The sequence below is a fragment of the Pygocentrus nattereri genome, chromosome 26 (genome assembly GCF_015220715.1).
Source record: "Pygocentrus nattereri isolate fPygNat1 chromosome 26, fPygNat1.pri, whole genome shotgun sequence".
Lineage (NCBI taxonomy): Eukaryota > Metazoa > Chordata > Actinopteri > Characiformes > Serrasalmidae > Pygocentrus > Pygocentrus nattereri.
The window spans coordinates 17,226,477-17,250,440 of record NC_051236.1 but is presented as its reverse complement, the minus strand read 5'-3'; the positions used below and the strand labels follow the sequence as shown (position 1 = coordinate 17,250,440).

Below are 23,964 nucleotides of genomic sequence, written 5' to 3'. Positions count from 1 at the left end.
ATGGCAAAGAGGCAAATACAGGGCCAAAATAGTCCCCAAAGAACTTCTCTTGACTAATATTTCACCATTATAAACATTACATCAAACAAAATGGCTATATTTGTGTTATAGACATGATCACAACCCCTGGCTCCTCCTACCACCACTGTAAACAAATTCAAATCAGCATGTTTCTCTACAATGGACCGTTTCACATCAAACCACTCTGAATGAAAGTCTGAATGACTTTGTTTACATCTGAGTGATTGAATTATACAGACGTTATGAAAAAATTGTGGAATTCCTTCATTGAGAAAGATACATAAACATCTAAGCGAAGCGTGCCATTATTATTATTATTCGGCCACCAAGTTAATCCAAGTTTAGCATTAGAGATGTTGTGGAGAAGAAAAAGCTTTCTTCTTTTTTCTGTGTCCCTCAGTTTTCTTTGTACAATCTCAGGCTCATGTGGACCCGTCTGCCTTTCCTCAGTGAAAGTCAACTATGAAGAATATGCAAGTATTCAAATATTCAGAAACAGTCAAACAGTCCTGCATCCATATGAAATGTAAATAGGCACCAGAACAGTGTGAGGGGGGAAACACATGGAAGTTTCCTTTTCATAGATGAGTCACAGTTCCTGTGTGACAGGCAGCTTTGTGAAACTGCTTTGAAGTGGTGGGAAAGGTGTATTACTACATACTGTGTTATGGCTTGCACAGCTGATAATATCTGTGAGTTACCACTGCACAAAGCTCATCTGAAACACAGTAAGGGAAGGAGCTGAAAAAGCCCTGCTTACATGACGTGTTCATTTTAGATTGTTGGAAATTTTCACATTTGTCATTTGCAGATCTTTAAAGACAAAAACATTTTAAGCCAGTGGTCTAAAATAATGGCTTTGACCCTAGCTGGTGGCTAATCCTCAACTCTTCTCCTAGCATCCCTCTAACAGCCATAAGAACAGCCCTCACTTCCATAAAAAGAACCATAAACAAATGCACATGTGAAAAATTAAGCCCATAGTGCTCCACTTTATATTTCCATAAAGTCAGAGTTTGCAGTAATGAGTTCTCCAGGCCTTCTCTCTCTGGAATTATTCACCGCCAGAACAGCTCATGTGAGGATGAAATGTGTCACATTAGGCATTATACAGCTTTTATTTTGCAGATCTATATTCATTACAGACTAAATGTATTCATGTTGTGCAGACAAGAGCACACAGTTCAATGAATGTAATCAGTTCAACATTCATCATCAACGTTCTTAGTCAGTTTATCATCCAAACATCTCAAATAGGCCAAGTATTCTCAGTAAGGCTTAATCATCATATAAAAACATAAGGATAATGATCGATGACCTATGCTGAAGATCCATCATTCTGATTTATGCATCAGTGGAGTTAGACCTCACAAATTCTTTGTCCCAGAGCCTCATCTGTTCTTTTGACCTCCACTGGAGAAATGGATTCATTTACCTGCAACCTAAATTCAGTTCACCCTGTAGTGGTCTTTGCAGCTCACTGCTAGATGGGGGCAAATTAAGAAGTATGCCGTGCAAGAAATATTTAAATCACATGGTTTATGCGTTGTCATAGCTGGCATCATAACATGGCATTTGACATTTGTGAACTGAGTTTTGTACAGAGCCCTGCTGGTGACATCCCATGTAAACAAAAATTATGTGTGGCCCATAACACGCAGAAGCCAGATCATGCCTTATTAAGCTGTGTTCAAGGCTTAATTATCTCATTCCCATGGCTTAGTAAGTCATGGGCATGCATAAGGATTTTGTTCCCATGCTTTATTAAATCATGATCACGACTTAATTATCTTGTACCCACAACTTGCTAAGTTGTGGCCACATATTATTTTTATTTATACAAGGTGTCACCAGCAGGGCTCTGTAGTTTTGTCTTATTTTCATCTTATTAAAAATGTGTACATGTGGAATGAATGATGTTGCGAGTGTTATTTGGTCTGGCGAAAAAATCAACTTTACAGAATTGTACAAAACTTTTCACTTGCCCCACACGTAGTCCGTCAGCCATGATGTCCAAATTTTGCTTCTTAGGGCCAGAAACAAAGCCAACACAAATATGCCAATACAAATGGTGATGCTGTGCAAACTCATCGCAAACGCACAGTCCTGTACAAATTCATTGTGCATTCTTATATTACTCTGACTTTTAAAACTCTCAGTATTCAGAAAACGAATCAGAATCTACTGTTGTTGCAACCAGCACAACCACTAAATATACTGGCATTAGAGAAGTGTGGGCTGCTTCACTTGCTCTATTGGAATAAAAGGCAAAGTGAAACGTATTAAATATAATACTTATGTGAGCAAATTGTTTTTGTAAGACACTTATCCAAATGATGTGACAAATGCTGTGTGATCGTATGATATAGATAGCGTGGGCTGGCTTGGCTGCTGTTAGAGCGCCCCCTTCTGTAATGCTGAGAATGCAGCTTAATTTTGAAGCTAACTTTAAATTTTCAAGCTGGAGATGTATGTTTCGAAAAGAAACAACAGAAATTGTGAAGATTATCTAGCATCCATATGCCTGCGTGCGTGTATGTGAAGTGAAAAGCTCTATGATTTCTAAATCAAGTTGACTTTAAAAGTCAGACATGAATTATCAAAAAACAATGCAAACATTTTTCATTTTCATTCATTTTAAACAAAATATTCCTGATTTTCTGCCCTGTTTTAATTGTATTACTTCACCATATTCTATAATCTATCATCCTCCAGCTCCCCACCATTTCCAAATTGCATTCACTCCCTGCATTACTCTGAATATCCTGGCAGCCTTCCAGATGGTCTCCTCTCTCTGGCTCATATGGTGTCCCCTGTGTCTTAGTCTGGTGGATGGACTTGCTTAGTGGAGACTCTCTCTCTCTCTCTCTCTCTCTCTTTCTCTCTCTCTTTTCTTCTCTTTCTTTTCAGACTAAAATACTGAGAGAAATCTCACAATGGGGCTTTGTCCCTCAAAAACACTGAAGTCATAGTTTCCCAGGCTCCTGCCCCCTGAGACGCCTAGCAATGAGTAGGAGAGAGGAGGGGCACAAGACTTGGCAATGGTTTGCCATAAGCAATGGACAGGATACATTCTTGTGCCGGCAATAGAACTTTCACTGCCTTAAGCTCAGGCCAATTCATATAAGTTCAAGCCAAATACTGGATCTGTGCCTCGACTCAGAAGAGCACTCTCAATATAGAGCAAATGAAAAACATCTTTGAATGATCCATCTCAACTTTCAAGAACAGAAATACTACAAACCTCCTTCACTGCCAACCTCTTTCTCTGCAAATCTATTTCTTTTTTCTTAATAAACAATATAACAAATCATCATTTCTGTGACATAAATAATTGACTGGATTCTTGGTTTTCAAGTGTTAAGCTTTCAAGAGAGTGCCTTTAAGCAGAAGAACCACTCCCACTGATGGATATTTCTGAGAAGAAGCCCATTTCTGAGTTATGCATTCTTCAGGCTTGTCATCTTCATTCATGTAGACTGCAGGTCAGTTCATGCCCGAGAAACTTTTTTTTAATTATTTCTTTTATTCGGAGGATCTGCTGAAGAGTCGAATGTTGACTGCGTCAGGAGCTATTCCACTGTGATGAATGCTGCTGCACAAAGACAAGCGCAGTATGGGGTAGGCGCACAGACGGTAGCTCCAGTGGCCAGTACAGTGGGAGTTATGCAATAACAGAAGGTCCACCTAAAGCTAAAGGCTTTGGAGAACACCTCTGGGTCTTCTAGTGTGAAGTCTGTAGTAAAAACACTGCTGGGAGAAGTTCAGCATCTTGAACTGAAGCTCCAGGCAGTACGCAAAGGAGTTACTTCACTTTCATACCCATTATCTTACAGAGAAGGGAGCCATATGTGGGGATTTGATAGTGGTGCTGTCTGTGTGTGTGTGTGTGTGTGTGTGTGTGTGTGTGTGTGTGTGTGTGTGTGTGTGTGTGTGTGTGTGTGTCTTTGTGAGAGGGTGGTGGGGGTGGTGGAAGTGGTGTAAGGTTAGACTTTATGGGAGTGTGTTTTCATCATTAGTGTTAAATGTCAGGAAGCATTTAACCAATACTACTCAAAGCCAATGCAAAGGGAGGAATTCATGAAATAAAATACATTATCCGTGGGCTGAGAAGAAAAAATACAGGTAAAAATAGTAAAAAATTATACAAGGCTTACTGTGTTTGTGTCTGTTTAGGCATTTGGAAGAGAGACATTGTGTAGTTAATCTGAAGACTGCTTAGCAAAAGACTAATTACACTGAACCACAGAAACTGCAATATATATATAAATGCGTTGTCAAAATATAATAAAACACGTTAAAGAAATATATTGGAATAGCATCGCTGTCCAAAGAAAAATAAGTATGTAAGGTATCCAAATAGTAACAACAGTAAAAAAAGGATCTAATATCCAAATAATATCCATGTAAGTTAATGTAATGAGATTTTATTCCAAGTGATTTTATAACATTTTTGGTGGTACGTTCATCCACAATTTTCATAGAATGTAAAGGACAGCTGCTGTGTTGAAATGATGTAGAAAAATACAAGTCGACAAAAATGGAGATACGTGGTTTTCTCTGGAAAGTGATGATATATTATACTATTTAAAAAAATCAGAGACTAGTTTTCATTTGTTTAATTTCTATTAAAAATGACCATTACATTATTCATTTTTCAGCATCAGGAAAAAAACTGAAATATATATTTAACACAAAATAACACAGAAGTCTCAACAACTAAGAATAATATGAAATATTTTAATATTTTGTGTATCCACTCATTCTCTTTAATACAGCTTCCATTCTTTTAGGGAGACTTGGCTTCAGTTTTTCAAAAACATCTGCAGGGGTATTTTTCCACACCTCCAAAGGTCAGACTCATAGGGTTGAGTTGTCCTCTCACAGTGGAAGGATGGACAGAAACATCTGTGGATTTTGCCAGATCTGAAATAAAAGTGGAGCTTGATTTTCTCCTCTTTCTTTAGCCTTCCTTATGCAAGTGGATTCTCTTGTATCTATTTTTACAGGTATATGTCCAGATAATTTCTACCTAATGACCTTTTAGAGCAGAAACTGAATAAATGAAGAATGGTGTCTGACTTTTGCACAGTTCTGAATAAATATATGTAATTTTATATGGGCAGTGGAATCTGTTTGCTTAAGAATTCCTGGTTTGAATTGCACTCAGATTAATATATGGCCAACTTTTTTTATTACTATTGAATTTGTGTGAATTTGTATGTGATTGACAACTCAGTCATTTGCATGCATTAAAATCTCTGTCACGAATGCACTTAATAGTTATTTTTCTGCATCACCTTCACTTACATTTGTGGCCTTGCAGTGTCAGTTGGCTCATGGTCCATTTCACTAAGAGCTGTTCTGCCACATGGCTGGATCACCGATCGGGTGGTGTGGTGACAGATTTCAGAGCTGCGATGCTCCTCTCTTAGACCTTAGCCTTAAACAGCTCACTGACAGGAGCTGTCAGCAAGGACACAATTTCAGGGCTCGCTCTGCCTCACTTTGAAAACTTTGCTTTGACATCCAGTAGATGAGCCTGCCTGCATGACACTGCACTGGCAGGCCTCGTTTCACCCCCCAAGCAGCAACCTCCCAAGTAGATGTGCGGCACAGAGAAGGGCCAAATGAGAATAGGAGCTAAAGCATTTGTTTTGCTTGACTTGGTGCACTGTTCTGATGACAGTCTTTAAGGAGAATTTCACAGATTTATCAAAATTTCAGCTAAAATAAATTGTTGAGATGTAAACAAATTCATTCAAGGTGTTTTGAATTAAAGTGTTGGATTACAGACAAACTTGCCAGCTTAATTTTTCTTCACAGTGGTGATGATAGGAACCAGGAGTCATGATGTGAGTTGCACAAATGTAGCCATTTTTATTAACTTCCAAAATGACTGGTGAACACATCCTCTGAATTTTTAGATGTCATATTGATAAGGGCAAAATAGTGAAAAACCTGAAAAAATAAGTTTTATTTGGGGACAATTTTGTCTTACAACATTTTACATGTATCCACCCAACTTGAATGTGATTATGGCATTTTGTTTCCCAAAACTATTGTAAAACAACATCTCAGGTCTCAAGCAATGTTTTTGTAATAATTTTATGTTATAGTTGTCAGTGATTTAGCTTATTTAAAGGTGCAGTGTGTACATTTTAGGGGCATCTCTTAACAGAAATGGAACATAGTATAAAACACATGTTTTCTTTAGTGTAAAATGTTGCGCCACCATGTTTCTATAGTAGCCCAGAACAGACAAACCAAACACTGGCAGCCTGAATTCAATGAAGCTGTAGCACCAGTTGGAAGATTTCTCATCATCGAGTCTTTGGCATCAGGTGACGTTCCAGCAACGTTCAAGATGGCAAGAGTACTCCCCATCTTGAAGAAACCCATGCTTGATAGCTCTGATGTCAACAACTACAGACCGGTATCACTTCTTTCTTTCCTTTCAAAGGTTCTTGAACGTGCAGTCTATAATCAACTTTCTCTCTTTCTCACACAGAAACAGCTCCAAGACCCCAACCAGTCTGGCTTCAAACCAGCACACTCCAATCGCAAGATCGGCCAAATTGTCTTCTGTCCTGATCCTTCTTGATCTCTCAGCAGCTTTTGACACGGTCAACCATACGATCCTTCTGGACATCCTCACCAACCTCGGAATCACTGGTTATGCGTGGAAGTGGTTCAAGTCCTATCTGGAGGATCGCTCTTATCAGGTAACATGGAGAGGGTTCACATCCTCTCCATGCAGGCTCTCCACTGGCGTCCCCCAAGGCTCAGTCCTGGGTTCTCTTCTCTTTTCTCGTTACACTAGCTCTCTTGGTGATGTAATATCTTCTCATGGCTTCTCTTACCACTGTTATGCTGATGACACTCAACTAATGTTTTCTTTCTCTCCCTCTGACACACAGGTTTCCAGTCGCATCTCGGCATGCCTGTCTGACATCTCTACATGGATGGCAGCCCACCACCTGAAGCTCAATCCCAGCAAGACTGAGCTGATATTCATCCCTGCGACTACAGGACCTCATCATGATCTTGCCATCTCATTCGAGAACTCCCTGATTGTTCCATCTGTAGAGGCAAGAAGTCTTGGTGTGACCCTGGATGGCCAGTTATCGTTCTTGACTCACATCACGAACCTGACTCGGTCATGCAGGTTTCTCCTGTACAACATCCGGAGGATCCGACCCTTCCTCACCCGAGAGGCCACCCAGGTGCTAGTGCAGTCTCTGGTCATCTCAAGGCTTGACTACTGCAACTCACTCTTGGCTGGTCTTCCCATGCAGACCATGAAGCCTCTGCAACTCATCCAGAATGTGGCAGCACGACTCGTCTTCAATCTGCCCAAGTTCAGCCACGTCACCCCATTGCTGCGCTCCCTTCACTGGCTTCCTGTAGCTGCGCGCATCAGATTTAAAACCCCAATGCTTGCCTACAAAGCCAAAAATGGACCAGCCCCTACCTACTTGATGGCAATGGTGAAATCTCGAACTGTACCACAAGCCCTTCGACCTTCGAGTACAGCTCGGCTTGACCCGCCATCCTTCAAGGTGCACGGAAGACAAGCGTCGAGAATGTTCTCTGTACTGGCACCCAGGTGGTGGAATGAACAGCAGAGTCTCTTGCTGTCTTCAAACGTAGACTGAAGACTCATCTCTTTACACAGCACTTAAATGAGCATTGAACTATAAGCTGCACTTATTTTATTGTACTGCACTCTGTATTGTAGTTTATTGTATTGTATCTTATTGTTATTGTATTGCATTGAATGGCACAGAGTTCTGCGTTCAACTCTGTTTCTTTTTCTCTTGGTGTCTGCAGTGACATTTTGTTTCTAGCAGTATCTGAGCTCAGGACGGTCTTTTTCTCTAAGCTATTGGTAACTAGCAAAGATACTTTCTCTAGATTGACAAAGTACTTCTTGTAAGTCGCTCTGGATAAGAGCATCTGCTAAATACTGTAAATGTAAATGTAATGATGTAGAAAGAAGTACTGTTTTGAACAAATGGAGGCTCACACTTATTATTTGAAAAAGTAAGGGAGGGTGAATCCTCGTCATCAAAAAAGCAAAAAACACGATAACCTCGGTAGGTTCTACCATATGCTTGGAAAGGGAGGGGTGAGGGAGGGTTATTCAGTTGGTTGCAATCTGCAACCTGATTGCTAGATGCCACAAAATCTTACACGCTCCACCTTTAAAGGATGCACCTGCCTCCAGTCTCTACCACTGTGAACAATTCTGATTGGGCAGGTTTCCCTAGAACGGTGCACTGCATAAACACTCTGTTTACATCTTAATTTATTAATTCTACAAAAATGTTGAAATCTTTGTCGAATAACTCTTTAAATTAAGGCCTCACTGAGAAAAGGTGTAGAGAGCTGCTTGGGATTTATCTCGAGGCTGCATGAGACTGTCAGAGGCATGGGCCTATAATTAAGATTTACTATTGCATAGTATTGTGTCCATACACGTAGAAATAAAACGTAGCAAAGCAAACAGCTAAAATAAAACTCTATATTCACTACAATTATTCCAAATAATGCCAAAAACTCGGACTGCACTTTGATGCTGGTATGATCACAGACCTTTCAGCCACTGTCATAATGTAAAGTAAAAGAAGTGAAAACAAACAGGCTGGTCGAAAGCCCATTGGCTGCCTTTCGGAAAACGAACTGTTGACGTGGCCAATGAGAGAGGAAGAAGCGCCAGGATGGCGCTGATTGGCTCGGACGAGGGCGGGAACTCTGCAGTGGGCGGGGCTTGAGGCGACGCTGCTCGGTGCAACTCCATTCTTCGTTCTTCACTGCTGAGATTTTGGGGCAGCGGAGCTGATTCGTGCGCACCGCGGCTCTGAAATGCGCTCTGAACTCTCCAGCCATGGCCATAGTGATACTTTAAACGGCATGGGCGCACGTACGAAGTGCTACCACCCACACAGCAAACTGGTCGTTTTATGAATAGAGGAATTCGCCTTTCTTCAGCCACTTTGCATGGCAAGGAGGAGGACAAGGAGGAGCTCCCCGAGTGCAGCAGCAGCAGCGTAGCGAGGGACTAGATAGCTGAGAGAGAGCGCGCGCAGGCAGGTGTGTGAGGTGACTTGGTGGTCTCCTGGGTTGAGGAAAGCATTAGAGACACTGCTCGGTGCAGCAGCGGGGACACTGTTCTTTTACGCAACTGATGAAAATAAGACCAGAAGAAAAGAAAAAACAAGACAAAAAAGAAAAAAAAATCAAAACAACCCGCTGCGAGCTGTGCCACAAGAGCTCGCGCGAGGCTCCACGACATCTCACTGGATTTCTACTCCGTTAATAAGTAGTTACCTCAGGAAAAATGTCGTCTCAGACGAAATTTAAGAAGGACAAGGAGATCATTGGAGAATATGAAACGCAAGTTAAAGGTATGTGGCCGCCGGGCTGTCATGACACGTTCATAAATCTGAAGTTTGGCGAGGCGTCGCGCCCACACGGGGCTGATTAGCTAACCTACGTTTTTAGTCTCAGGCAACAAACATCATCAGTACATTGAGCTACAGACGTGTTGATCACCGCACGTCGCAGTTCACCGTGTAAAAGTCTTCACTGCCTACAGGGACATGATGGTGGGTTAAATGCAGCCAGGATTAGCGTCGCTTAGCCTTGATGTGGTGCTCTCTGCATTGAACCCACAGTGGGTACCGCCTCACCTCTCCCTGCCAATGACCCTCCCCACACCCCAGTCAGCAGTCAAAAGGGTCACACGGACCACATTTTATTTGTAATAGAAGTTGCAGCATTTCAGCTGAGTAAGATATGAACCACTGTTGTTGTGCAATGCAATCAGTCAGCACACTCACGTTAGGAGCGTAGATGGAGGAACCCAAGTTTGTTATCATGGGGGAAATCGAGTGAAGCTTATGCAAGGGCAGGGAAACGTTACACAGGCTCGCTGCCCTTGGCTGCTTTCCAGTTCATGGTTTTGTGTTGTAAATGTGCGCCCATACTGACCTGAAGGCTCCAGCTCGCTTTGTTGCTGGGTAGAACGGAGTCCAGTGCCGTGATCCTCACACAGAGGGGTGGAACTTGAAGGCGACCAGCGCGGCTAATTCTTCCCTTTGTTGCACGTTTTGAAGGACCTCTGTGAGATCAGATGTCTGGCACCGCCTATTAGTGCACGGTGGAAGAGGCTATTTTGGAGGGGGGTCGGTTCATACGGAATCCAACATGACCCCAACGATATTTTTCACAAACTCACCCAGTACACCACCCTGCTAAAAAGGATGGTTCTTCAGGGGTTCCTTAGTAAAGGCGATGATTCTATTTAGAACCATTTGGTCTGTATAGAACAACTTGCATGCTTAAATAGTTCTTTGCATGAAGAAATGGATATGCAGATTGATATGTATGGTTATGTATAGAACCTTTTTGGAAATGGTGCTATATTTGGAAATGGTGCTATATGTCAGGCCTGCAGCAGTAGCAGAATCCTTTTTAGGTCGTATATAGGACAATTTTCAAAAAGATTCCATATAGAACAAAATACAAACTGAAGAACCACGCAACAAACCATTTGAACATGCAGATGTACATCACAGTCTCCATCAGTCTGAACAGCCAATTCACCATCTATTTAAGCATTAAGCAAATGGTTCTGTACGATTCTGTAAATTATGGTTTTAAATAGACCCATTCCCTTTACTAAAGAACCCTTGTAGAACCATTGTTTTTAAGAGTGGAGGCATATATATCGAGTATAGACAGTATAATTGTGAGAAATGTGATGTCCGGCATGGCGTCAGAACAAAATGTTCCTTCATAAACTGCAGTAATTCGATCGATCATCAGGTGATTCATTCACACAGCGCAGTACTATGGTATTTTAATTTTAAAAAAAGGGTTGGGTGAGACGTTGGAAGACAGTGTTGATACTCATTGCTGTGACACAGCTGAGGGGTGGATTAGTGACCACTGGCTTGTGGGTGTTTCCGTCAATTGGCTCCATGGAGCTCTTCAACATAGGCTGTTCTTCCAGCTGATTGGAGTTTCTGGAAAGCGTTTAACACATCACTGTCGATCTGGACAGGGCTTGGTGATATGGCAAAAATACCATGCCAGGTGAAAACACTTTCATGGTACACAGCATGCAGAATGAAATTTAGTTTTTCTGAGGTTTGGTAAGTTGGATAAGTAAATCCAGTTAAGCAGGACTAATTTTGCTACTAATCTCAGTTTTCCCAATAAACTAAGCTGCCCTTCTGCAGCTCACAACTGCACAATAAGAAGATGGTAAAAGTATACTGCATGTCTTAGTGAGTGTGCTGTTGTCATTCAGAACCCCTCTGCTTAATATTCTACTAAAACCATGCCCACCCACTGCAGTGAGGCTCTGCATTTTATGAATGAACTGAAGCAGCGTATTCAGGCAGAGCTGACCATGCTGAGGCCCACTGCGTAACACATCAGCTTAAATGTTTTGCAGATTATGGAGATGTCTGATTGGATTCTCGCTTGAGTAGCATGTGCTAAAAGGCTCACCTTTCCCTTGAGACTAACAGAGGCTGCATGCTCGACATGACTTAAAGCTCAAACCAGCCTGTCTCACATTCAGGATGAGCGTCCCTGATATAATAGTACACTGATGGGTCCCAGTAATAGCATGAACAAATTATGTTAACATGTCACCCAAAGGAAGTGTTTTAAAAATACTGCAGTGGTCTTTGTGCATTTGTATGTGGACTGTATTTTCTTTTATGGCTCCATTCAGTGTATGTGTTAGGTACTCAAGTGTAGTGGCCTGTAATGGCGATGCATTAAAACAGACAGTAATTGGTGGTCTTAGGGGAGAAGTAGCTTAGGCAGCAGTAAACTGTGAATGCTGAAAAAGACTTTGGCCCGGTGGAGCCCCATGACGCCTGTACTTTGGCTGGGGTTCAGTGAGGTGGTCGAGCCACTTTGAAGTTTCTAATCCACATAACCAGTCTGACATGGACCAGAGACTTTTAAATCAGCGTTCCATAGCTGTTAAGAGCAAAGAGACAGATCCAAGTAGGCCCTGCTGCACAGCCCTGTGAATGCAGCTACGTATATGAAGATAATACTTCCTGCATGTAAAACGTTTACATGATATAGATCTCTACTTTGGCAACCAGTTCCTTGTTAAGATTATTATTCAAAGATAGTCACAAAGTTTGTCAGAGTGTCTTAACTTGTTGCCATATGAGTTGATCTGATAAGAGCTCATATCCGGTAGTCTGTCTTCACCTTGAGCCGAGTGTTTCAGATAAATAAAGAACATGGGCATCAGCTAGTTGTCTTTGGACTTGCTAATAGTGGCGTAAGAAATTCATAGCAGTGTTAACAATGGTAATAACATCCAAGAACGATAAAATACATATAATAATAGCACATTTTGCCATCTGAGTCCATGGCATTGGAGCGGATGTAGGAGCAAGCACCGTGACCGCCTGTGAGTTTGTCTTTGTGAAATAAAAGAAACTTTTTGTACAGGTATGATATGTGTCTGCCACTCTGAACATGTAAACGACTTCTTTTCTAAAAGAATCCTATCCATGATAAGCACTGTAAATGTGGGATTAATGTTGATTCACCCACCATTTTTAAAAGTCCAGTTGTGTTCATGTGAGGGGTACTAATGCCTCCTTATGGTTTGCATGAAATAAATCATACATTGAGCTATGGAATAAATTACGTTTTTGGGGGAGGAGCAGGTCTGAAATCTTCCTCTTTCCACCACACCACCTCCTCCATGTTTCTACCACAGTTCAAATGTGAATGGGAGGTGTGCAGCCTCCTATCTTTAAGAAGAAGCTGCCCAGAACTTCTCGCCAGAAGCCAGGGCCAGTTTCAGTATCTCAAAATACCAAGACTAGTCAGACTAGGCTAGTCACACTCAGTGGCGCTGTCAACGACTGCACCGATAATCACCTTTAACACTCTACCTACATAATGTACGAGTAGGAAGTTGGGTACAGAGCTTGAGAAAGCTGAGCTCTTTAAAAATGTTGTGAATAATGTAAGCCATAGGAATGAATTATAGAAGGATGAAGACTGAAAGACCCAGGGAGCACAGAGCTAGCAGAAGAATAAAGACAGCATAAGTGCCTGTGTAGCAGTAAAAATGCATAGGGAATGCCAGCATGAATCTGCGAGGGCCTTTCTACCTCTGCACCGTGCTCAGACACAGAGAAAGAGAAGAAAATACAGTCAGAGAGATGGTAATGGTGTGCAAAGAGCATGCATTTGAACTTGCAACATGTACAACTGTTGGGCCGTTGGCTGTTTAATTGCTTTAGAAGATCTGTGTGTTTAAAATTCATTTTTTAAAAGTGTTTGAAGGTCCAGCATGGCCACTTTTTGTTTGGACTATTTACATTTTTTTAGTTTTGTTTATGATGGAGGAAAGCTTGTAATAAAAAATGAAAATATGTAGCTGTACAACCAACCACATAACATCTACAACAAAATAACACAAAGGCAAAGGCCCAATTCTATTTCTTCTTTTTACCCCTACTTCTTGTTTTTGAGTGTCACCCTAACACTGAGTTACAAGGGGTAGTGGTTGAAATCTTGCCCTATGAAATGGGACAACCCTCAAATAAAACACAAAAAAAACAACATCGCTTCATTGCTTCAAAGTAACATTGCAACAGGTCCCTTGTGGTGCTCTGTAGGCGACCCTGCACGTCTTCAGTGATAACAGAGATAACGCTGAAGTCAGCTATTCGCCAGCTGAAGTGCCAGAATGTAACTGATGTGCCATTTAAGGTGGAGCGGGAAAGTTAGCTAGCTAGCTACAGAGACATTAGCATGCTATTAAGGGTTTTTGTGCTTGTTATGAAGAAAACGACCATAATACTTTGAAACGACATTAAATTAAGTTAATACAATGGTTATCATATTTTTTTAACTGAGAAAATACTTAAATTTGTGGGTTTCTTTGGTCGTTTGCACAGCCATCTTGCTGGTTTTTCTTTTTTTTCTCATTACGCTCTGTTTGGAGTGTGTCTCTGAAAAACCTCAGTTTGGAGGGTCATGTAGCCTCTATCTCAAAAAAAATTGGGACACTAGACATGAACGCGTAAAACAGAGGGCTAAGGGCTAAGTGGTAGAGGCAAGGGGTGAAATGGGATTGGGCCTAAGTTTGAGGTAGGTTTGCATTGAATTTTTATGGTTGATTCTATTTTTTAAAACTAAATTGGTTGATGGCTAAAATTTTTGGCCGAATTTTATTTGTTTTTTATTAATCAGAAGCTCACACTGCTTGACCACACCAGCACGTCTAATACTTTCTGTTAACCGAAGTTGCCATATAAACTTTATTTGCTCTTTTAACAGGCCAAAATGGCATTTCATATCTTCAAATGAAAAAATTGTGTTTTTTAATAACATGAAATAAATAGGAAGTGAGTGGAAGTGAGTGAGTGCGCCTACCTGGCTCATGTTATACAATAACATTGCAGCGCAGATCTGATTTGAGCCGATTCCGACCTCAGCCGATTCTGATTGTGCATTCATATTTTACTGCTATATTAAACCTGGGTAACTATTGTTATTCATGCCTTCTTGGTGATGACCTCTAACGGGGTGACTTTGGATGTAGCAGCAGCTCTTCTAGCACCATTTGTCCTAGGCTTGTCAAGTAACTTGGATGCCTTGTTGTGCATATGAACATTAATTATGCAGTTTGCATCTGGGCTTGCCATTGGTGCCCGGCTCCTGTTTAATTAAGCGACTTTCCATACGAGACAAGGGGGAATAAAGGAGTGCTGGGTTAATAGGAATTCAATGCTAATTCAGTCTCAGCTGTTTTACGCCCATGGAGGTTTGCTTATCACCTCCACAGGGGAATTTGTCCCTTTAATACATTAGTTTTAAGCAACGGTTGTTTCATCACTCGGATCTGTTCAGCGCTGTTCGAAGCTGATAATGAGATGCGGCTTTAAACGGCTCGTGTCATGGCTGGAATTATGGCTGTTTTGCTGGGTTTGCATATTCAGGAGTCAGCAGTAGATTAGATTGTATCATGTTTGCATGATGAGACGTTTGCAGCTCTGCCATACACATGGAGATGAGACGATGCAATGCAAGGAGATAAGGACCATAATTGGTGCAGGGATCATTATCATGACACAACATTATTGAATTAGCATAAAGACACACCGTTAGTTTTGTTGCCCTGAGCTTTTAGAAGTTTTGTGAAGAGATTTACTGCTGATGTATTTGTTCATCTATTTTAAAAAGGTCTGTATTCACAAATAAATAATAATAAACCGCACTGATCTCTGTTTGTGATGGCAAATGAAGTGTCATCTTCACTGTTCTTGTATTTGAGTCTGCACTAGTATTGGTATCTGCACTAGTGTCAGGAATATCTGGTTTGAGGAGATGAGCCTGTGGCTGCTTTTTTATTTAGGCTTGTCTGAAGGTTGTGTGTCTATGCTTTGCCTTTATTACAGCTGCCTTTTTTTAAAGGTGGTTGCATTTTCTGATTCTAAGGATCCCAGTTACACATTTAGTAATGTTGAGGTCTGGGCTCTGGGGTGGTCATTCCATTGTTCTGGAAACACCAGCAGCTTCTTTCTTTGATTAGTAATTTGTTTCTTTTTTATTTCCTTTTGTCATTAACGGCCCCTTGGCAGCTACACAACCTTTCAGATCCATAGCGTTGAGCTGTCTTCTCACATTGGAAGGATAGACAGAAACACCTGTAGATTTTTTCAGATCTGTTGAAAGGTCAGAGCTTGGTTTTCTCCCGTTTCTCAAAGATGAAAGCTTTAAGACTGATCTATCTAAGAAAATGAAAGAAAATCTCAAGGTATTTGAATTTTAATTGTCATGTGCAGAGCACTGACAGCACACCACACTAGCCTATGACATTAGCTGGTTTTCTAACAGGTTGAACATGATGTCTGTGGACACTTAATTATCAGAAGAAAGTAAATACTATCTTATTGTTTGGGGATCTAGGTTGAGACCTTGTCTCAAATGTTAACAAATTTGTTTTGACAGTAAAAAAAAAAACACTATAGAAAAGGCATTTACTCATTATTATTCAAGAAGTACACTATACTGCCAAAAGTATTCACTCACCCATCCAAATCATTGAGTTCAGGTGTTCCAATCACTTCCATGGCCAAAGTTCTATAAAACCAAGCACTAGGCATGTAGACTGCTTCTACAAACATTTGTGAAAGAATGGGTCGCTCTCAGGAGCTCAGAGAATTCCAGTGTACAATTGTACAGTGATAGGATGCCACCTGTGCAGCAAGTCCAGTCGTGAAATTTGCTCACAACTAAATATTCCTCAGTAAACTGTCAGTGGTATTATAACAAAGTGAAGCGATTGGAAATGACGGCAACTCAGCCACAAAGTTGTAGGCCACATAAATGGCTGAGTGGGATCAGTGGATGCTGAGGTGCATAGTGCACAGATGTTGCCAACTTTTTGCAGAGTCAATTGCTACAGACCTCCAAACTTCATGTGGCCTTCAGATAAGCTCAAGAACAGCACAGAGAGCTTCATGAAATGGGTTTCCATGGCCAAGCAGCTGCATCGAAGCCTTACATCACCAAGCACAATGCAAAGCATTGAATGCAGTGGTGTAAAGCACTGCCACTGGACTCTAGAGCAGTTGAGACTTCTGGAGTTCTCTGGAATGACAAATCATGCTTCTCAGTTTGGCAATCCAATGAACGAGTCTGGGTTTCGTGGTTGCCAGGAGTACGGTAGTTGTCTGACTGCATAGTGCCAAATGTAAAGTTTGGTGGAGTTGGGATTATGGTGTGGGGTTGTTTTTCAGGAGTTGGGCTCGGCCCCTTAGTACCAGTGAAAGGAACTCTTAATGATTCAAGAGACCATGAGATTTTGGACAATTTCATGCTCCCAACTTTGTGGGAACAGTTTGTGAACCCTTTCTGTTCCAACATGACTGTGCAGCAGTGCACAAAGCAAGGTCCATAAAGACATGGACACCACAAAAACTATCAGAAGAAGATCATGAAAATGAGCAGACGGGGCCTTTAATGATGTGTTTGTTTCAGCATACTCACGTTTAATTTTCCTCTTCCATTCACCTTATAAATGTGAGTTTGCACACTTTTAGCATCATATGTGTGTTTGCTGTTAAATTGTAAACAGATCAAAAGGATCTAGGACGCCAGTTGGAAACAGCTCCTTTTTACGTTTGGCTTTAAAATGCATTCTGATATTAGAATATTGCCCGTGTGCTTTAAAAAACAAATGTAACCACATTTTGATCAGATTGTGTTCAGATCTACTTGTCCTCATCCTGAAGTAGACAGGCATGCCGTGTGATCAGATTATGAAATACAACAAGCTCCTCTACTTTCATAGTCTGACGCTAGGTAAACTCCACCTGCAGCTTTTAGCATGGTTTCCACCGCTCTCGTTTAACTAGTCATTTTTAGGCATCTGCGTGTGTATTTAAAGACAGGCTTACGTATGCGAAAACTGAAAAGCTATTTGTGTAACCCTTATTTTTCTTTTGACTCTGTGTGGTTTAGTTAGTAATGTACACAACTATTTTCTTTCTTTCTGATGTCAATGTTTATTTGACAAAAAGAAACACAGCAGAACTTGTATATGCCTGTTTGGCACTGGCGCCGCACTGGCATGACTTAAACATACATATTGTGCAGGTAAATAAAATCCGATTAATATCTGGATGCAATAGCCATGTTTGAAAAGGGTGAGCATAAGCATACTGTATCTAGACTGGATGATGTTTGGATGTTGATGCCAAGTGTAAACAGGAGCTGTAAGTGGTGGTGTTTGTTTAAACTATTCTTAAGTACTATTCAAATGAGGTGGCTGGTAGCCTAGTACTAGGAAGGGTGAGCCAGCGACCAGAAGTTTGTGGGTTCAAATTCCAGGAGTGACTGGGTATTCCTGGTTGTGCATTTGGGCAAGGCGCTTAACCCTCCACTGCCCCAGGCAGCGCTGCTCTGCTGGTGAAGTTGTGCTGCTCCCAGACTGGGGTTAGTTAGGCAGCAAAATGACAAGTTGCCCTTTTAGGATCAGTAAAGCACATACAATTACATTAAAGGATACATTTTACATAGGTAGGTGGGATAATGTAATTTTACCACAGAATGTCTGTAATGTTTATGACCTACAAAGGGTGTGCCTTGACGTCTCTTTCCTGCTAGAATACGCCCCTGTGAGTGGCAAAAGTTTCTACAGCATGGCTGTGTTTATTAGGGAAAATAGTGAAACCGGTGGTGAGACAAGTGGATATCTGCTTAAATTAAAGGCAGTTGGATTCAACAGTGATCCATCCAAATTACCAAGGTACCAGTTGTTTGTGGATGTTGACATATGGCCAGGAATCAGTTTTCCTGACCTTTGTATGTACCTGATTTTGACGCTAGAGAAATACATTAAGCAAAGCATGAAAGCACATGAAAGCCTTGATGCTTCTTCAAACTTAAAAACAGAATGTGTTGGTGAAATTAAAGTGACAAAGAATGAATGAGCCCGCACTGAAACCTTAGATAGCTGCATTGAAGACAGGGACAGTTGACAGTGCGTTGTGCATGGATGGTAGGACTTGGAGAGACATATTAGCATGCAGCAATGTTGATGTTTGCAGGTATGTCCAGAGTGAGGATGTGTGATGACACACCTTTTACTTCATTGTCATGTCAGCAGAGAGGTTTTGAGTCCAGCGGACCTGGATCTTTCTCATTTTCGATATTTTGTGTGTTCATGTCATTCACACTGAACGCTATCAGTGTGCGTAACCACAGTGACTCCTACCAACTGTGGCATCACGTGCAATCCACCTTATTTCTGTGCCCCATGGTGATTTCAGTGACTTATGGACATAAACATGTGGCGAAGCATAAACAAGCAATACATTCAGGGCTGCCAACTCTCACGCACTGGCTGTGAGTTTTATGTCTCTCCTCAAAACGACATAGCGATGGAGTTGAACACTCATAAAGTTTCCCATTACTCCGGGTTTACTTACTACAAACATTCTGGACTGCCAGAGTTTATCGCTGGGATGCTTGAATCAACAGAAAGCAGAACCTGCGTAAGAGAAACGCTTTAGTAGGAGACAAAAACATAGACACATCTAAGATGAGAAAGAACCAGGTCGACTGCATTCAAAACCTTACAACTACACCGATTATTCACGCTAATAAGGTCTTTTAATCCTGCTAATAAAGTCATTTCATGTAAACTTTTGATTGTGTTTACACTGGAAGTTATGTACAGACAAAGAACTATAAATCAGTGACATTACACAGCAATGTCTAATGTTTTTGAAACCAGTGCTACGGTCATGCTCCACGTATGTTCACCACTACCTGTGTTAGCATCAAACTAGCGGGGTTAGCTTAGCACTATGTGGGATTTTAATGTCCGCTCTAGTTTAAATACAGACTTTTTAAATTAGTAACTGGCCTGTAAGTAACATTCTTTACTGTGAAGCCTGTCTTTTATTACTGTAGCAATAGCTTGAAAGCCGGCAATAGCTTGTTGCTATCTGCTCTGCCTGCTAGTGAGGGCAGAATCCAGTTAAAGAGAATATAATGTGTAAAAAAGCTAGTGTGAGTCTAATAAGAGCAAACAGTGATGTTTAACTGAGAGTTCTTCATTGATTGGATGATTGTATTTTATGTGGCCAGATTTCACCTCTAACAACTAGGCTTTTTCAGAGTCACTATGAAGCTATTCTCATACCTGCTGAAGCTCTGTGCTGCTTGTAGCGTTGCTGTTCTTGCCGTAATTTTATCTTCACTCATCTGTACTGACACTCGCAAACTGCATGCTGTCCCAGAATGCTTCAGAGATGTGTAACTGGATAAAACAACTTTATAAGTAAGCACTCTTTCTGTGACTTTGCTAAAACTTTTCATTTTTCTTCTGTCATTTTGTATGTTTACATGTTTGGAGTACATCTGAGGTTGGGACAATACATGTTGGCATGGTTTGGGCTACAGAGAATACATGTGAAAACTTTGAGTGCCTCTGAATTTAAGGAAAAAACAACACTTTATTTTTTCACATGATATGATTGAGTATTCACCAACATGGCAATTCAAGCAGGATTAGTCTAATGTGTTTTTTTTTGTAGTTCTAACATTGTTCTTAAACTCTGGCAATAATTACAACTCTCTATATAAGTCTGATCCTGTCTGAATAGCACTTTACTCTCCCTTTTCCTCAGATGTGGCCTGCAGGTCAGAATACCTACTCTAGCAAGCTGGCTGCTGAACACTGTCTGGCCATACATCACAGGGCAGGAATGTGAATGACAGGTTTATGTGGCACCATGCAACTGGCCAGCAGTGATTCATGACAATGCCCTCTACCCCTCTACTGCTGTGATGCTTAGTGTTGCTCAGAGTCTGGCTACTTGATTCACAGATGGCCCTCAGTGCCCGCCATTTAATGTGTATGTAAAGTATATAGTTAACACCTCAGTTCAAACAACCTGCCGCAGCCACTGCAGCTCAACTTTTATGTAAAATCCCATTACACAAAAAAATGACATTAAAAGTGCACAGAGGCTTCACTTGTTGGTGCACATTACTTCTTGGTAGTTGTACAGATGAGTATTATGGTGCATCAGGGAAGAAGGGTGGAATCTTGATCAACTGGTTTAAGGACCCAGGGGACGAGTGCCAGTCCACGGGCCTCTGAAGGACCAGGGGGCTGCATGCCTCACCTCCGTCCAAAGCTGTTCAGCTGCTACACAGCTTTATTTGCATTTAAATAGAGAGGCTCCAAGTGGACAAGGAGCAGGGCCTCTATTGGGCTGGTTTTAGTCTTTCCTCTCACACAGAACAGCAAGAGACGGACAGGCTTGGAGAGAGCTGCTTCCTGCTTGTCTGCACTCTCCTTTTCACCCTTGTCATATTCAGAGGCAGTGAAAGGGGTGCATTATGTAATGGGTCAGGCATTGGCCATGAGGACCGCTGGCTCCCTACTGCTAAATGTTAGAGCAAGGACAGAGTCCCAGGCTGCTTCTTTTGCCAGCTTTCAGTTGCACCAGTTTGTTGGCAGTAATGTTCTGAAATGAGGTCTTTCAGTAATCTCGGACGACAAGCATCGGACAGAAATTACATCAGGCAGTTAGTGGTGGACAATATGCCGTCTATACTGGCATACTGATATTGTTGTCACCTCACATAACAATATTCCTTTTTAGTTTAGGGGTATTGTTAGATGACAGAGAAATGGTTAACTGCAGTGTAATCTAGAGCTGGGAAAACTTGATATGTATTGCAGTATCGCCCACCCCTGGTGTAGTAATTTGCTTTGTAGTAACAGTTGAAAGTACATAAACAATTAAATAAATCACATAAAACAACAACAAAAAAGTAAGATTCCTTTCTGAAAATGTATTTCCTGTCTGGAAACACAACTAGACCATGTAAGGTCCCCTTTGTGGTAATTTAAAGAGTGGCCATTCAAAACGGGCTTGAAAACAGGTTTATTAGACATTATTTTAGTATATCGTAGTAGAGCTCGGGAAGCATGTGTTCATTCATTTTATTAATGCAAAATTAAATATCATCTAGAAGGGTGATACCAGGATGTATTTGGAAAATATTGTGATACTGAATGTTATCGGTATCATCCAGCACTACAATGTATCACTTATCCCAACCACCATAGAGCTTAGTTTACTTGGCGTTTTAAAGTAACCTAGCTAATCTTACTTAAGGTTAGACTAAGAGTATTGGCTTATTTTGTATTGATAAATCCTGATCTTCTAGTTCAGAGTGCTTTGCACAGTGTTTTTGTCCCTGATCTTAATCCCTCGTAAACGACTTATGTCTGCACTGTGGCCATATGGTGTAGATCACATGGCGAGGTTGCCTTTTTCAGTGCCTGAGTTTTATTAGATTGGTCTGTTATTTATCCTCCATTGTTCTCCTTGGTTCTCTGCAGCAGTGGTTAGGAGTGGGGGAGAGTGGGTTTTCTGTGCTCTTGGCCGGGTGCCCTGGTGCTGGGCGGCCTTTTAAAACCTGAGCCATGGCTGTAGATCATGGTCCCCTCTATATCTCTCTGCTCCTGAGAGGATACGTACCCTAATCATCAGTGATAACACCAAGACAAAGACAGCAGGTCTGGCCAACTCCGACTCGAGGTCTAATCCAATTAAACTGGTATATGGCTGCAGCTGACACAAAGCCATTGGTTAGAGTGGCTCTTTCTCTGTGGCTGAAGCAAACAGATCGTCACCTAGCGAATGCGTGATCATTTTCTTCTGCACTGTGAAACCACTGAAGAACAAGGTGACCCTGTGTGCACACAAGTCTGCATATGAGGTGACCTTTTCAGGTCTGGGTGCACACAAGTCTGCATATGAGGTGACCCTTTCAGGTCTGGGTGCACACAAGTCTGCATATGAGGTGACCCTTTCAGGTCTGGGTGCACACAAGTCTGCAAATGTGGGCTGTTTTCACACCTCTGTTTTTTTCTCTGCAGGTGCTAACCCTGCTAGGCTTCCTGTGCTAAGGCCTAATCTAAACAATGTCCAAGTACACAGACAGTTGTAGGTGCTGGTACTAGCGAAAAAGCATGTGAAACAAGGGTGGACAATGAGGTAGAAGTTTCTGTCACTAAAAATGGAATTCATTTCTGTTTCCTTGCCTACAGCGGTCCACTTCCAAGCTGCACGTTGGCTGTACTGTTTCTTACTTGACTATTCTGAGATCTATTTGAGCTGCACACCTAAATGAGTTGCATCTGCATTGAGTATTACTGTAAAATAGGTTAGGCCTGAGTGTGGTAGGCCTGAGTGTGCTTTAGTGTGGTGGGTGTTGCTCACAGCTAAGGTATGTCTTATAACGAGAACGCGTCTGCAGACAACCATGAGGTAATTCAGCTTAAATGTAAGTGAAAGTGTGGACTTGTTAGAAAGGAAACAAACTTCTTTTAAATTTTCTAAACTAGTCCAATGCCTTGTGAAGGCATAGCTTAAAATAGGGCCGATGGTGCGCTGGAGAACTTTGGCTACGTTCACATTACAAGCCTCATTGCTCAGTTATGTTTTTTTTTGTGCAGATCTAATCATTTCAGCTTGACGGTTCACATTCATGTAGGTGAGTGACTCAAATCTGTCAATAATGTGAATGAACCTGTCTCACGAAACAACCCACATGCACACATTCTGATCAGTAATGTGACACGAGTGAAACCTGCATCATGAACATCTGTATTCATATATGTAAATATATGTGTCTATATATAAAAAAAAATCATTATTAATTAATATTCTATAAATTTTGTTTATTCAAATATGAACAATTTTCTCAGCAAATAAACACATGCTACACAAATAAATAGATGTGTCTCACAGTATTGTGTATATATATATATATATATATATATATATGCTGTTGGGAAAAAAACTCGAATCTCCATTTTTTTTGTTTTTCAGTGTTTGACATACATTTAAAATGCCTGTTGCCCTGTTAATCTTATGATTAACTGACCAAAGGAAACAGACCAAAATTACTTGGAAAACATCTGGTTCCATATATGTATATACATGCAAGAATACAAGAATACATATGTGTGTGTATATATATATATATATATATATATATATATATATATATGTTTGCAACACATGCAAGAATATATGTGTAGGTTGAAGTTTTGGTGATGTGTTACTACGGGTGTTACGGGTTTTTGTCTTCAGGTGTGTATTCTTGTCAGGAAATTGCTGTGACGTATTTAAGGAAGTGTCAATCTGAGTAATTTACATTTGAATCGTACAAAATATGAAAATGCTCTGTATAGATATCACCTGTAAAATGCAGTATATTGCAATGTAAAGACAGTGGATTGTGTCTCTAAGAAGGGGGAAATGGGGGGCGTTAGAGGTCTGGTTGATCTGGAGTCTTTGTTTGACAGGGATAAAGCACTGGTTTTTGGAGCAGGAGACG

General features: G+C 41.1%; 1 protein-coding gene across 2 annotated transcripts in view; it reads left to right on the top strand.

The window, feature by feature from the left end:
- Positions 1-8,825: 8,825 nt before the first annotated feature.
- srgap3 (SLIT-ROBO Rho GTPase activating protein 3) overlaps positions 8,826-23,964 on the top strand; it is a 126,749-nt gene continuing 111,610 nt past the window's right edge. For both annotated transcript variants that reach the window (XM_017712643.2, XM_017712642.2), the window contains exon 1: positions 8,826-9,431. In XM_017712643.2, the coding sequence (XP_017568132.1) occupies positions 9,365-9,431 (67 nt within the window). In that variant the 5' untranslated portion in view covers positions 8,826-9,364. The remainder of the gene's footprint in view (positions 9,432-23,964) is intronic.